This window comes from Poromitra crassiceps (genome assembly GCF_964638095.1).
Source record: "Poromitra crassiceps genome assembly, chromosome: 10".
NCBI lineage: Eukaryota > Metazoa > Chordata > Actinopteri > Beryciformes > Melamphaidae > Poromitra > Poromitra crassiceps.
In genome coordinates, this window is record NC_139631.1 from 53,657,499 (window position 1) to 53,670,382 (window position 12,884).

At 43.9% G+C, this 12,884-nt stretch overlaps 1 protein-coding gene across 1 annotated transcript; it reads right to left on the reverse strand.

Annotated features, from left to right (window-relative positions):
• Nucleotides 1–2,304: 2,304 nt before the first annotated feature.
• On the reverse strand, nt 2,305–12,270 carry ccdc125 (coiled-coil domain containing 125). The gene is made up of 12 exons (XM_083645501.1): nt 12,163–12,270; nt 11,441–11,711; nt 10,032–10,090; nt 9,794–9,880; nt 8,690–8,767; nt 7,392–7,477; nt 7,209–7,291; nt 6,294–6,406; nt 5,595–5,699; nt 4,299–4,449; nt 3,442–3,560; nt 2,305–3,325 (listed from the first exon to the last, which is right to left on the reverse strand). The coding sequence occupies exons 2-12, from the start codon at nt 11,709–11,711 to the stop codon at nt 2,783–2,785; spliced, it is 1,695 nt and encodes a 564-aa protein (XP_083501627.1). The 5' UTR covers nt 12,163–12,270; the 3' UTR covers nt 2,305–2,782.
• Nucleotides 12,271–12,884: the final 614 nt, after the last annotated feature.

The window sequence follows — 12,884 nt, forward strand, 5'->3', positions numbered from 1 at the left end:
GTGAATACAGTGTGTAGAAATCAGAAGCTTAACTCCCAACAGCTCATAGCTCAGTCGGCTGAGCGGCTGTCACTGTCTCTGTCTGACAGGTAGACTGTTGGTTCGATTCCCGATGGAGGAGACATATTACAGCACTGCCCTGTCTTTAACATCACCAGCGTAGCGCCTCCTACAGGCAGATACACAGAGCGACACAGCGCCTCCTACAGATCCACAGAAATGGACACTGTGGACAGACTGCAAAGAGATCCAGACATGTCATATATACTGAGTCTAGAGCAGTTTTTCTAAACATTATTTTTACGCCTAGCGGCAGCCAGCGCCGTAAGTCATACTTTTTGGGATGTCAGTAAAATTTCAGCTCTCTGTGGTTTTCTGTCTCATAACCCTCAGCTCATGTCTCTGCAGAGGTCAGGGGGGGAGAACATCCCCCCCCTTAGATCCAGGCAGTGCCAGCTGAACGGGATTAGAACCCACAACCTCTGGCCCCGGTGTCACTGTGTGTATTATTCCTTCACACCACCAGCTGCCCTTCACACTCACAGCTCTTCTCCGGGCGCTCTTGTCTCTTCCCTCTGCCTGTCACCATTCAAAAGTGACTGAGGCTCGAACCCACGACCGCAAAAGTGGCTGAGGTTTCAATATTGCCGGGCAGCAAGTCTACTCTCTGTGCCACCAAGTCAGACTGATTGAATGAGGTTTTCTCAGGGCTTTAAATGACTTTCCTCTGGCTGTCGACTCAAAACTGACTGAGGATCGAACCCACAACCTCAAAAGTCACTGAGGCTCAAACCCACAAGCTCCAAACTGCTAGACAGCAATCCAACTCTCTGAGCTAGTGGGTTATAGTGATTAAGACTAGAAGATTAAAGTATAGGCTTTATGCATCTTAAAATGTGTTTTGAAGGGACCTTTTAAGTTGAATAGTATTTGAATTATATTAATATGACGTGAGTTTCTATTTGCCTGGCACAGAAAACCTTTTACTTTTATACTTGAGTACATTTCAGAGCCTGTACTTTTTTCCTTTTACTTGAGTAATTAAGTTGAATCAGTACTTCTGCTTTACCAGTCTTTTTTTACACAAATAACTGTACTTCTACTTAATCAGAGCAACAATGTGATTACATTTGGAATGACAAGAAAAAATTACACGTCTGTCCAATAGGCTAAGTAGGCCTAAATAACTCAGATATAGGGTTTGCAATTGTAATGTTCCATATAATGAAGTATCTCATGCTTGTTGATTTAATGATTGTTTTGCACCTGCTGCTCACGTTTGACATACTTCTGGCTCGCCTGGAAAGAAGGTGGGAGCAGCTGAGTACAGTCAGCCAATCAGAGGCAGAGAGGGGCGGGTCATGCCTTCGCCTAGCCTTCGCCATCATTGGAAAAAAAATATCGTGGAGGGGGAGGGGAGGCTTCCCTGAACTGAACTGGGTGCGCTTGTTTAATGCCGCCAGTGCGTTCCCCGCGTGTCACGGTAAGTGGACTTGGCCTTTTTTATTATTAAAACGGCACAATTTTAAATCGAACAGATAATTAATTACGATGATCCGATGTAGAAGGCTCAGAGGTCGATGGGGGGTCAGCCCATCACGATGGTCGATGCCATCGTCCATCGTGCCAACCCTAGTTTGCACACAGAGACTCGTTTATTTCAAAGATCAAATAAGCCCAACATCTTTACACGTTTATTCTGCATATGGATTTATTTATTTCTCTGATGTTTTTTTACTATTTCAGCCTAATCCAAAAATGTCTTAGAAATGTCTCATACGCTGCCTACGGCTACGGCTTTGTTGGTGTGATCTGATCTCGTGATCTGATCTCATGATCTCGCACGAATCCAGCTGCCTTGCAAGGTTAGTGGCCTGCAAGACCAAGTCCTTATTGAGATGATTCCACTAATTGACTTCTCAGTAGAGCTTTTATTTTGGAAACAAAGATCTTAAGCAACACCGTTCAGCATAGCTTTTATTTTATTATCACAGGAAGTACTGTGTTTATATTTTTATAGTGTTTTATTGGGACCAAATAAATCTTGTGCAGATCAAATACAGAAATACACAAAACATAAGAAATTAAAATATATACAGCTGCGTGAGCCATCAGATTTTGAGACCTGCAGTACTCAGATCCTTATCAATACCACACTGTAAAAATACTTCATTACAAGTCAAACTCCTACTTAAAGGGCCACTATGCCCATTTTCAGCCAGCGTTGTATCATTACACAATCAGTAGTATATATGCAAGTATCCCAAAGCCTGGGCTGCATAGTCCAGTGGTAAAAGACAATGCCTTCGATGCCAAAGGTTCATGGTTTGAATCCCGGTATGGACAGGAAAACCTTTTCGAGTCTTTCATTGGGAAAGCCGTATCAAAAACGCCTAGAGATCCATTGTAAGTCAGCTAGGCTGTGTAGTCTAGTGGTTAAGGTGTCTGCTTTGTATGGGGAGAAGTGCAGGTTCAATTCCTGCAGAGTAAATGGTATGGAGCTGGAGAGAGGCCTCCCCTCCAAGTAAAACAATTTTTATAAGCATTTTACGAAATGTCTACGGGGAAATAAATTGCGGAAGAAAATCTCTGGTACAGTGCTGAAGCAGGAAGTGACGTTCACTTTGCCTCTCTATTGTTTTCGAAATGGACTTGTAGCTTTGCGCTCTTGGTCTCGACTCCGTCTCGACCCTCTCAACTCCCCCCCCGGGGCTTGGTCTCGACTCGGACTCTATTCACCAATGACTCGATCTGGACATGGATTCGACCAAGGTGGACTCGACTACAGCCCTGATAGTTGATGTGGTTGGGTCTTGGTCTCTGTTAGGTCTGGTAGTTGATGTGGTTGGACCCTGGGCTCTGATGGGTCTGGTAGTAGATGTGGTTGGGTCTTGAACTCTGATGGGTCTGGTAGTTGTTGTGGATGGATGTTGGACTGCGATGGGTCTGATAGTTGCTGTAGTTTTACCCTGGTCTCTGATGGGTCTGGTAGTTGATGTGGTTGGACCCTGGTCTCTGATGGGTCTGGTAGTTGATGTGGTTGGACCCTGGTCTCTGATGGGTCTGGTAGTTGATGTGGTTGGACCCTGGTCTCTGATAGGTCTGATAGTTGCTGTAGTTTGACCCTGGTCTCTGATGGGTCTGGTAGTTGATGTGGTTGGACCCTGGTCTCTGATGGACCTGCTGTATACTGAGGTTGGATCTTGGACTCTGAGGGCTCGGGTGGATGCTGTGGCTGCAGTTGTCTCTGCAGCTCCTCAGCACTGCGGGCTAGCATGATGCTCACTTTCCTCTGGTGGGCCAGAGCCTCCTCCTTGTCATTCAGCTAGAAGCACAACCAGGAAACACACAATAAAACATGAAGAAATCTTTCCTCCCAGACCAAATTCAGTCAATGACTCATAACAAGAGGACTATTCAACAGCACTGAGGAATACCAACCAAATCCAGCAGTCTGTAGAGAGTCTCTATAGGATCATCAGGGATCTTCAACTCAAAGCTGGGAGGAAGCAATCCTCTCAGCCTCTGGCTCACACCCATTAAGGAACTCCTGGTAGCACCTGGAAGACAAAATAAGTGGTGGGCAAAATGTCGCTTAATCAGAAAATCTGTGGACATAAGTGCTGACTGTCACTGATAATATGATGCACTACTAGGCACCATTCCTAGGCTCGCCCGCTGCGTGGGCTCGCTATCGTCCGCCGTGTGGGCTCGCCTGCCCTGCAGCTCAGCTGCTGCGTGGCCTCGCCTGCTCTATTGGCATGCGCAGCGCACAATTTGCTCAATTTCGCATCAGTGATGACATCATTCACTGATGACATCACAATTGCTTGAGTGACCGTCCATCACTGATCACATCATGGAGTGCTCGAGTGACATCACTCAGTGCACAATTGCTCATCTTCCGATGTCATAGACTGACATCATCAGTGACATCATAATTGCTGATGACATCATCCAATGTGGGACAAAAATAGAAACAAACAGAGCCCACTTACTCCCTTTTATGATGATGAAATCACATTTGGGGGCTAGAGAACATTTGAGAAAATGTTTGAAAATGTGTGACGTGTCCCCCCCCAAAAAACAACAACAACAACAACAACATTGAAATACTTGTTTAAAAAAAGCACTGTACTAATACACGGGACAATTTACTTATAATTTTATAATTTTGCATTGCAAAACCCCAAATGGTCAATCTCTTGTACTTGGCATGGACCATGGTTGAGAACCACACCCAGGGAATCTTTGACTATCTAGGAGGCTAGCGTCCTCTAGTGGTCAGGCATACATGCCTTCAGTCTTGTGTTGATGGGACTTGAGCATGTGGGCGTCGGCCAACATCAGGAAGTGTTCGCTTCTCTTCCTTAGCTGCTGCTCAAAGGCGATCCGAAACGCATCAGCCACCATCAAGGCCTCATCTCTCCTCCTACTCTGGGCATCCAGCTACATGCACACGCACACGCACACACACACACACACACACACACACACACACACACAGACACGCACGCACGCACGCACGCACGCACGCACACACACACACACACACGCACGCACGCACGCACGCACGCACGCACGCACGCACACACACACACACACACACACAGACACGCACGCACGCACGCACGCACACGCACACACACACACACACACACACACACACAAACACAAGATGTTGTCCACTTGTTCAAGAAATATAGTCAGTTTTTGGTAGACACTGTTACCACTAAAAATAAAACATTTCATACATTTCAAATTTCCTATAATAAACTTGGCATTATGGTCAGAGTAAACTATAAATCCTTTTTATTTTCTAACGAGACATGAAATACAGTGAAAATTTGGAATCGAAGAATGAAAAACGTGAAAATTGAAGCTGAAAACTTTTCAAACAGAATCAAAAAACACAAAAGCAATCAAAGTCTGACCCCATTTTTAATTTTGGCCATTCCCTTTGATGATATCATAGACATTTTGACTTCATCAGTGAGTGATGTCATCAGTGATTGAGTGTTGATGCCATAGGCATTGTGACATCATCAGGCTTGAACCCCTGGTAATGCCACTTGCGGCTATATTTATTATTATTATTAGATTATATGTGAAAGTGTGTGCTGTTTGGATGTTAACTGTTTGGAATTTTCAGAATCAACTGAGAAAGCTAAGAGTATGTAATCTAATTGGACACTTTTAAGATAAGATGAAACTACAGGAAATGAGGTTATTGCTGTAATAAGATACAGCAAAGAAGAACAGAACAGAAGTAAAGATAACTGTATGTAGCAATGAGAGGCATATGGGAAATGTGAATTTACAGTCATATTCAGATGTTTACAGTCTATGGATGTTTAGGACTTTGTAGAGTGAACTTTGCTTGTGATAAGTAGGCGTAATCCACAGTAGGCTACTAGAGGAGGTATAGGGTGATAAGTAGGCATATTCCACAGATGAGGTATAGGAGGAGGTAGAGGAGGTATAGGAGGAGGTATAAGCAGGTATAGGATGAGGTATAAGCAGGTAGAGAAGGAGGTAGAGGAGGTATAAGCAGGTATAGGAGAAGGTATAGGAGGAGGTATATGATGCTTTACCTCCTGTCGGAGCTGAAGGAGCTGCTTCCTGCTGGCGCCAGCGGTTCGACTACATGGGCAAGCTTCAGCAAAACCAGGACACGGGCAAGACCCCAACACTGCCAGCTAGCAAACATACACACATGAAAAGAGAAAGACCACCAGAATATCCAACTCACTTGCTAAAAGATTTCATGATTTTCAATTAACTGTGGGTCCAACATTTTAGAACAGAATTTTGCCAAACATTTGTATTGGTAGAAGAGAAAATAGAGGAGGAATACAGTTTGGGACAGATAGTAGCTGTTTGGGAGACTGGACCTAGTTTTATTTTAAATAGGCTCATTTGAGTGTAATCGTGCGTTCCTTTATCGCAAAAGAACTGGGACGTGGAGGCTAAATGACGTCACATCCGTTTTGTTAGAATTCCATTTGCAGAAAAGTTGAGCTGGGAAGTTCACTGTTCACTGGTCAGATCCACTCGCTAGCCAGGCTAGCCATTGTTAGCAATAACAGTTGATATAACAAGGCATTTCGTGGCATTTTGCGCATACAAACACTGCAGACTCCTACGAGTTTGGAATGGGAAATACCAGCTCTAGTGACGTCACGTCCCAGCTCATGAACTTTGAACCGGTAACATTACCAGTTCCCAGTTATAAAGGAATGCACGATAAACCAAGAATAGAAATGCAAAATTGCTTGTTCCTCCCCTCTCACCTCCAGAACAGCGCCCTCTCTGTCCAGGCTGTATGCAGGTTTGCTTCCTTGGAAAGCCCTCTGCTCTTTAACACTCAGCATGGAAAGGAGCTCCAGGCACTGTTGACTTAGAGCTACATGTACACACACACACACACACACACACACACACACACACACACACACACACACACACACACACACACACACACACACACACACACACACACACACACACACACACACTAAGATGTTGTCCACTTGTTCAAGAAATATAGTCAGTTTTTGGTAGATTTTTGCCATTGGTCATCCCTATAACACTGAGTGAATAATATTTGCTACCACAATGCCTATGACATCATCAGTGCCTATGACATCATCAGTGATGTCATGAGATGATTTTGTCAATAATGGTGTCACTGATGATGTCATGGACATTGTGATCATCGGTGGGACAAAAAATGAAACAAACAGATAGACAACGCGCACTTTCTCCCATATGACCCATGTATACTACATAAAACAGCCAATAGCTGCATATCATTTGTGATTAGCCTAATAATAACATTCAGCATTAGCTGTTACAAGTGTTACAATTATAGTGTCTTATTATTGTTGCTGTGTGAACCTCTATGCTGCATGGCTGTCAAGCTAACAACAGTGCTGTTTTTCTTATTTCCTGATATGTTGATATTGTGTACAAGGTTTTCACCCGATATCATTATGCTAAAATTGCATGGAGCACCTGATACAATGATCTATCTGGGACATGATTCTGGGATCTGATATATGTTTTCATTACTTAACAGCTAAGTTGACCAACAGGTCAGTCTACCGAGGACTCATGGTATTCCTTTAATTAGATGAATATGATATATTAAATGATATTATATAAGTCAGGTAAGGTAAGGTAAGGTCCGCATTTTCTGCTTTTACCTGTATTTTCTGCTCGGAGCTGCTGGACCTCCCTCCCTCTCTCCTCCAGACTGTCAGTTAGCATCTTGTTCTCACAGGAAACCCTGCCCGCCCACACACAACAAAACAAACAAACACAATATAACTCCAAAACCATGAACATACCATAAACACAGCATTATCAGAAGGTGCAGTAAATCCAACCTGTTGTATTTCTGCTCCCAGAACTGCTCAAACTTCTTCATCTGTATCTGGTTGAAGGAGAGCTCCCACTGCAAGCTATTCACCTCCTACAGTACATGGAATAAACATGATTCATACCCAGCTGTAACAGGTTATATGTTTACCACATTTTATTTACTTCATGTTTTTTTTATGTATTTGATCTCATTATTCTATAATGCCAATGCTACAGTCAGTTCTGATACAAGGTTGCCACTGTGGCCCTGATGTAACATTTTGTGACTTTCCATGAGTCCCTTCCATAACCAAATTGTTCCAACTTCCTGGTTTGTTGATCTTTTCCAGTCTAGTTTCCACTCGAACAGAAAACCATCTAATGGATGGATGAAACAAATTGGATTGCTGTATTGCTATGAAGTGGCCCAATTGTAAAATTCCCTGATATTCCCCTGATTTCCCCAAAGAATTGATCAAACTCACCCTGAGAATTTACAGGTTGATTTTACAGTTATGTTTTCCCATTTCTGCTCTATATATGGTGCAAGAATAGAGTAGTTAGCTCCAGGCTGTTAGCGACAGACTGACTATAGCAGGTTAAAGCAAACAGACCAAGCCTTTATTTGAGCTGTATGAGCAACAGAGCAGAGAAAGCCAGTTACCTTCTCCAAAGCCTTGGCCCTCTGCTCACTTTAAAATCAGTTACCTTCTCCAAAGCCTTGGTCCTCTGCTCACTTTAAAACCAGTTACCTTCTCTAAAGCCTTGGCCCTCTGCTCACTTTAAAACCAGTTACCTTCTCTAAAGCCTTGGCCATCTGCTCACTTTAAAACCAGTTACCTTCTCCAAAGCCTTGGTCCTCTGCTCACTTTAAAACCAGTTACCTTCTCCAAAGCCTTGGCCCTCTCCTCACTTTAAAACCAGTTACCTTCTCCAAAGCCTTGGTCCTCTGCTCACTTTAAAACCAGTTACCTTCTCCAAAGCCTTGGCCCTCTGCTCACTTTAAAACCAGTTACCTTCTCCAAAGCCTTGGTCCTCTCCTCACTTTAAAACCAGTTACCTTCTTCAAAGCCTTGGTCCTCTGCTCACTTTAAAACCAGTTACCTTCTCCAAAGCCTTGGTCCTCTGCTCACTTTAAAACCAGTTACCTTCTCCAAAGCCTTGGCCCTCTCCTCACTTTAAAACCAGTTACCTTCTCCAAAGCCTTGGCCCTCTCCTCACTTTAAAACCAGTTACCTTCTCCAAAGCCATGGCCCTCTGCTCACTTTAAAACCAGTTACCTTCTCTAAAGCCTTGGTCCTCTCCTCACTTTAAAACCAGTTACCTTCTCCAAAGCCTTGGCCCTCTCCTCACTCTTCTGCAGTAGGCTTTTCGTGTGACTCGTAGCTTTGTCAAGGATCGCCTGGAGGGAGAGAGCAGTGCTTTTCACTAATGTGCCTACAAGTCAAGTCACGTTTATTTGTAGCCCTAATTCACAAGCATGTATCAGAGGACTTCACAGAGAATACGTCTAGCTAAATCTAGCTGACACAACAATAACAATTACAGTAGTAATAATAACAACATGATTGAACAATCATGATAGAGAGACAAAAAGAGAGGGAGAAAGATGATAGAGAGACAGAAAGAGAGGGAGAAAGGGGGAGGGGAATGTGAAGGAGCATGCAAGGAGCATGCAGCTTTTCATCCCAACCTGACTGGTTACTTGCTCCTCTCTTTCTGAAGGTACAGTATGTGTGCTAACTAGTGAGATGAGCTGCTGTAGTGTTTGCCTGGAATGAGAACCTGCAGATATGTGGTCCTCAATGGCACAGAGTTCAGGAGCACTGGAGTCGAGGGTATCATCAAATTCAACCAAAGAGCTTTTTCTTCTTCGCTTTTTCTTATTTTTCTCCCATTTTCTCCCCAATTGTACTTGGCAAATTCCCCCCTGCTCACTCCCTGAAATGGTTTTATAGTTTATATAGCTTTATAATACATTATTAATTATCATGGGAGAAAAAAATTCTCTCTCTCTTTTGACAATCATCCCGCGACCCCTCAAAATAATCTCGCGACCCCCTGGGGGTCCCGACCCCCAAGTTGAGAACCACTGCTCTATACAAAGTGACAAAGACCAGCTACCGCTAATAGCAGATTGTTTCTCTGTGAGAGTGAGAAGCAGAAAATATGTCATTATAGTGATAGAGAACTACTGTATGTGGTGGGTCTGTATGTATTTTACAGTGTTCATTTGAACTTGTATGTAAGAATATTGCAACAATATTTTACCTTGGTAACATCGCCGGCCGTATTGATAAACCACCTCTAATTCTAATTGAACTACAGTGAGCTGCACAGGATGGAGAAATCCAGTGTGTGTGTGTGTGTGTGTGTGTGTGTGTGTGTGTGTGTGTGTGTGTGTGAGTGTGTGTGTGTGTTGGTCTACCTTCCCCTGTAGGATCTTCAGAGCTTCATATTTCCCCTCCATGTAGCGATGTGCCACCTCAAGCTCGCAACGCAGCAACTCTGAGACCTAGTCCACACAACACAACAACAACAACAACCACAACAACCACACAACAACACAACACCAACAACAACAACACAAAACGAGTGATCAGTTAGCACTCAGGAACTAAAGCACAGGTCTGATGGTCAAATATAGAAAGTGTTTCTTCTTCTACCTCAGCTGCTTCCTGTAGTCTTTCTCTCAGCTCTTCTTTTGAAAGCTCGTCCAGGGAACCTGTGGATGTGCACAAAGCATTACTAATGTGTGTGTGTGTGTGTGTGTGTGTGTGTGTGTGTGTGTGTGTGTGTGTGTCTGTGTCTGTGTGTGTGTGTGTGTGTGTGTGTGTGTGTGTGTGTGTGTGTGTGTGTGTGTGTGTGCCCGAGCATCAGAGGTGTGTGGGGGGGCCCGAGCATCAGAGGTGTGTGTGTGTGTGTGTGTGTGTGTGTGTGTGTGTGTGTGCGAGCATCAGAGGTGTGTGTGTGTGTGTGTGTGTGTGCGAGCATCAGAGGTGTGTGTGTGTGTGTGTGTGTGTGTGTGTGTGTGTGTGTGTGTGTGTGTGTGTGTGTGTGTGTGAGCGAGCATCAGAGGTGTGTGTGTGTGTGTGTGTGTGTGTGTGGGTGTGTGTGTGTGTGTGTGTGTGTGTGTGTGTGTGTGTGTGTATGTGTTCTTGTGAGAGCCAGTTTTGATTTTAACCAGTTTTCGACCTCCAGAGTGAGGACATTTTGGCTGGTCCTCATATCTTCAAGGAATCATCTTAGGATAAAGGTTATAGGAATACACCTATGGTCGATTATCCTGTTTGCTAGTTTAGCCATTATGTGACGAGAACATAGTAAACACCAACACCAAACATGCCTCCAGTAGATTGTTGGCTCTGGTGCTCCATGCTAACCAAACACTACTCCATGTCTTTATAGCTGCTCCTCACTACTCCTCACTACTCTTGGTGTCTTGTCACCTTTTCTTGGAACGTAACTTTTTTTTTTTTTTTGATTTTGTACTTGGCCAATTCCCCCTGTTGTCACCGGCAGGAGATAGCACGTGGGAAGATCACGCTATTCCCCCCAGTTCCTCTCCCCCCAAACAGGTGCCCTGACTGACCAGAGCAGGCGCTAGTGTAACGACTAGGACTCACACCCCACCGCCTTCCCACCCGCAGACACGGCCAATTGTGTCTGTACGAACGTCTGACCAAGCAGGAAGTACCGCTGCCGCTGTTTTGATTGGGGGGAAAGAGACACATTTTGCAGTAGCAAGTTTTTTAACGGATTAAAAAAATATCTGATCTGAAAAATGATCCGATCTGTGCGGAAAACCGCGATATGACCTGGGAATGTTCAGAACACACATGGAAAGGAACGCACACCGGAGAGTGAGAATGGCATGGGTGGGGGTTACAAACATGTCACCTTTTTCACCTCTTATGGGTTTGCATGTCTGGACACCAAAGATCAGCCAATAGCAGAATGCAAGGTTTTAGTTCCTCTTTCAAATGACCCACATGGCAGCTTGGAGGCTTTGGCACATGTGAGTCTCCTTACGTAACCTAACCTAACCTAACGTAACGTAACGTAACGTCCTTACCTGCTCTTTGACCAGCTGTTGCCACCTGGTTAAAGCCAGGGTCCAGCCTGGGTGCCCAGGGGGCGGGGCCCCCTCGGCTGCCCCGCTGTGTTCCGGGGAGCGGGTTACCCTGCCAGGAGGCACTGCGACTCTTTCTGCTGCCTGTGGAGCTGGTGGCACTGTGGCTCCCCCTGCTGGTGGGGCTGGAGGCACGTCTGATGCCCGTACCATCACCCAGGTCTCCCTCCGCCATGTCGTCCTCCAGGCTGCCACCCTCTCTCTCCCCCTGCATCTACATGTGTTAAAGTGATCTTAGCCTGATACAATATATCTCCACACATTTCATCTTTTAAGGAGTCTTGAAATGTAAACATACAAAACAACTAAAATGCAAATGAACATCATGAGACTGAGTTTCTTATTTCAAGACAATGACACCTGCCCCCAGAAATTCACAACATAAACTGCAGTGTCCCGCAATGGTTTCATCTCATAAGCAAGTATTTCTCGTTTGAACAAAACAATATACCTATTTGAGTTTTCAGTAGCCTAGATTAAATAATTGTGTTCGAATTGAAAACCTTTTCAGTGTCGAGTCGACCTACAGTAAGGTTAGGTAAGGTTACAGCCTAACTTATGTATACATTGTATGACATCGGGACATGATTAAAACAAGGTTTAGGTCTAAACTTTTAGATAATTTAAGTTAAGTTAATTTATTGACTGTTCCAGTGTGGTCTTACCTGCTGCTTGAGGAAATCAAACTTGTTTTCCTTACAGTTTGAACGCCTCTATAGAGACAAACATGACAGAAAGAGACAGAAGCAGTTATGAATCCAGATAGGCTGACGACACTGACTACCTGAAATCTACTTTTGTTCTTCTCCAGTCCCAACACCATCCACTCCGTCAGTGTCAAACCTCCATTAGCGTCAAGGTACACACATTAACAAACTTTTTCCGCTCACACCCTTCAAAATAAAAGCATAAGAGTTGCAATGTTTTTCGACTAATAATACCAAGTACAAAACTAAGGAATGCAGATAAGGGGGCATCTACACTATGAAGAAAATGCAATTATTTATTGTGTGCAAAATGTTCCACAGCAATTATTCATACCCATGATGCAATACTGGACAGCCAAAACGATGCAAGAAAGTCCCAAGTATCAAATTCATAGTGGACAATTTGGAGGGATGGCTAATATACAAGTGTGGTTTATTGTTTTAGATAGATTCTATCTAAAACAATAAACAAAAATATGTCCGGTCAGAATTTTCAAAAATAAAACCGTGAAAATAAGGATGTTTTTTAATCTTAATTTTAAGGATGAATATGTAGTGAAGGAAATGAGAAGCTATTTGCTGCGGGTACAACACACAGTGAGTCAGTCAGATATTTAAAATAGCTCCATGTGAAACTGGAGTGTCAATATTAGATTAAGGGGTGGAAACTGAGAACACGA

Excerpts from the sequence above, each read along its gene's own strand:
- ccdc125 (XM_083645501.1), bottom strand. The coding sequence starts at position 11,711 with ATGCAGGGGGAGAGAGAGGGTGGCAGCCTGGAGGACGACATGGCGGAG. Across the intron at positions 7,478-8,689 it reads GGGCCAAGGCTTTGGAGAAG|GAGGTGAATAGCTTGCAGTG; the intron begins GTAACTGGTTTT and ends CATGTACTGTAG. Across the intron at positions 5,700-6,293 it reads GAGAGGGCGCTGTTCTGGAG|CTGGCAGTGTTGGGGTCTTG; the intron begins GTGAGAGGGGAG and ends TATGTTTGCTAG.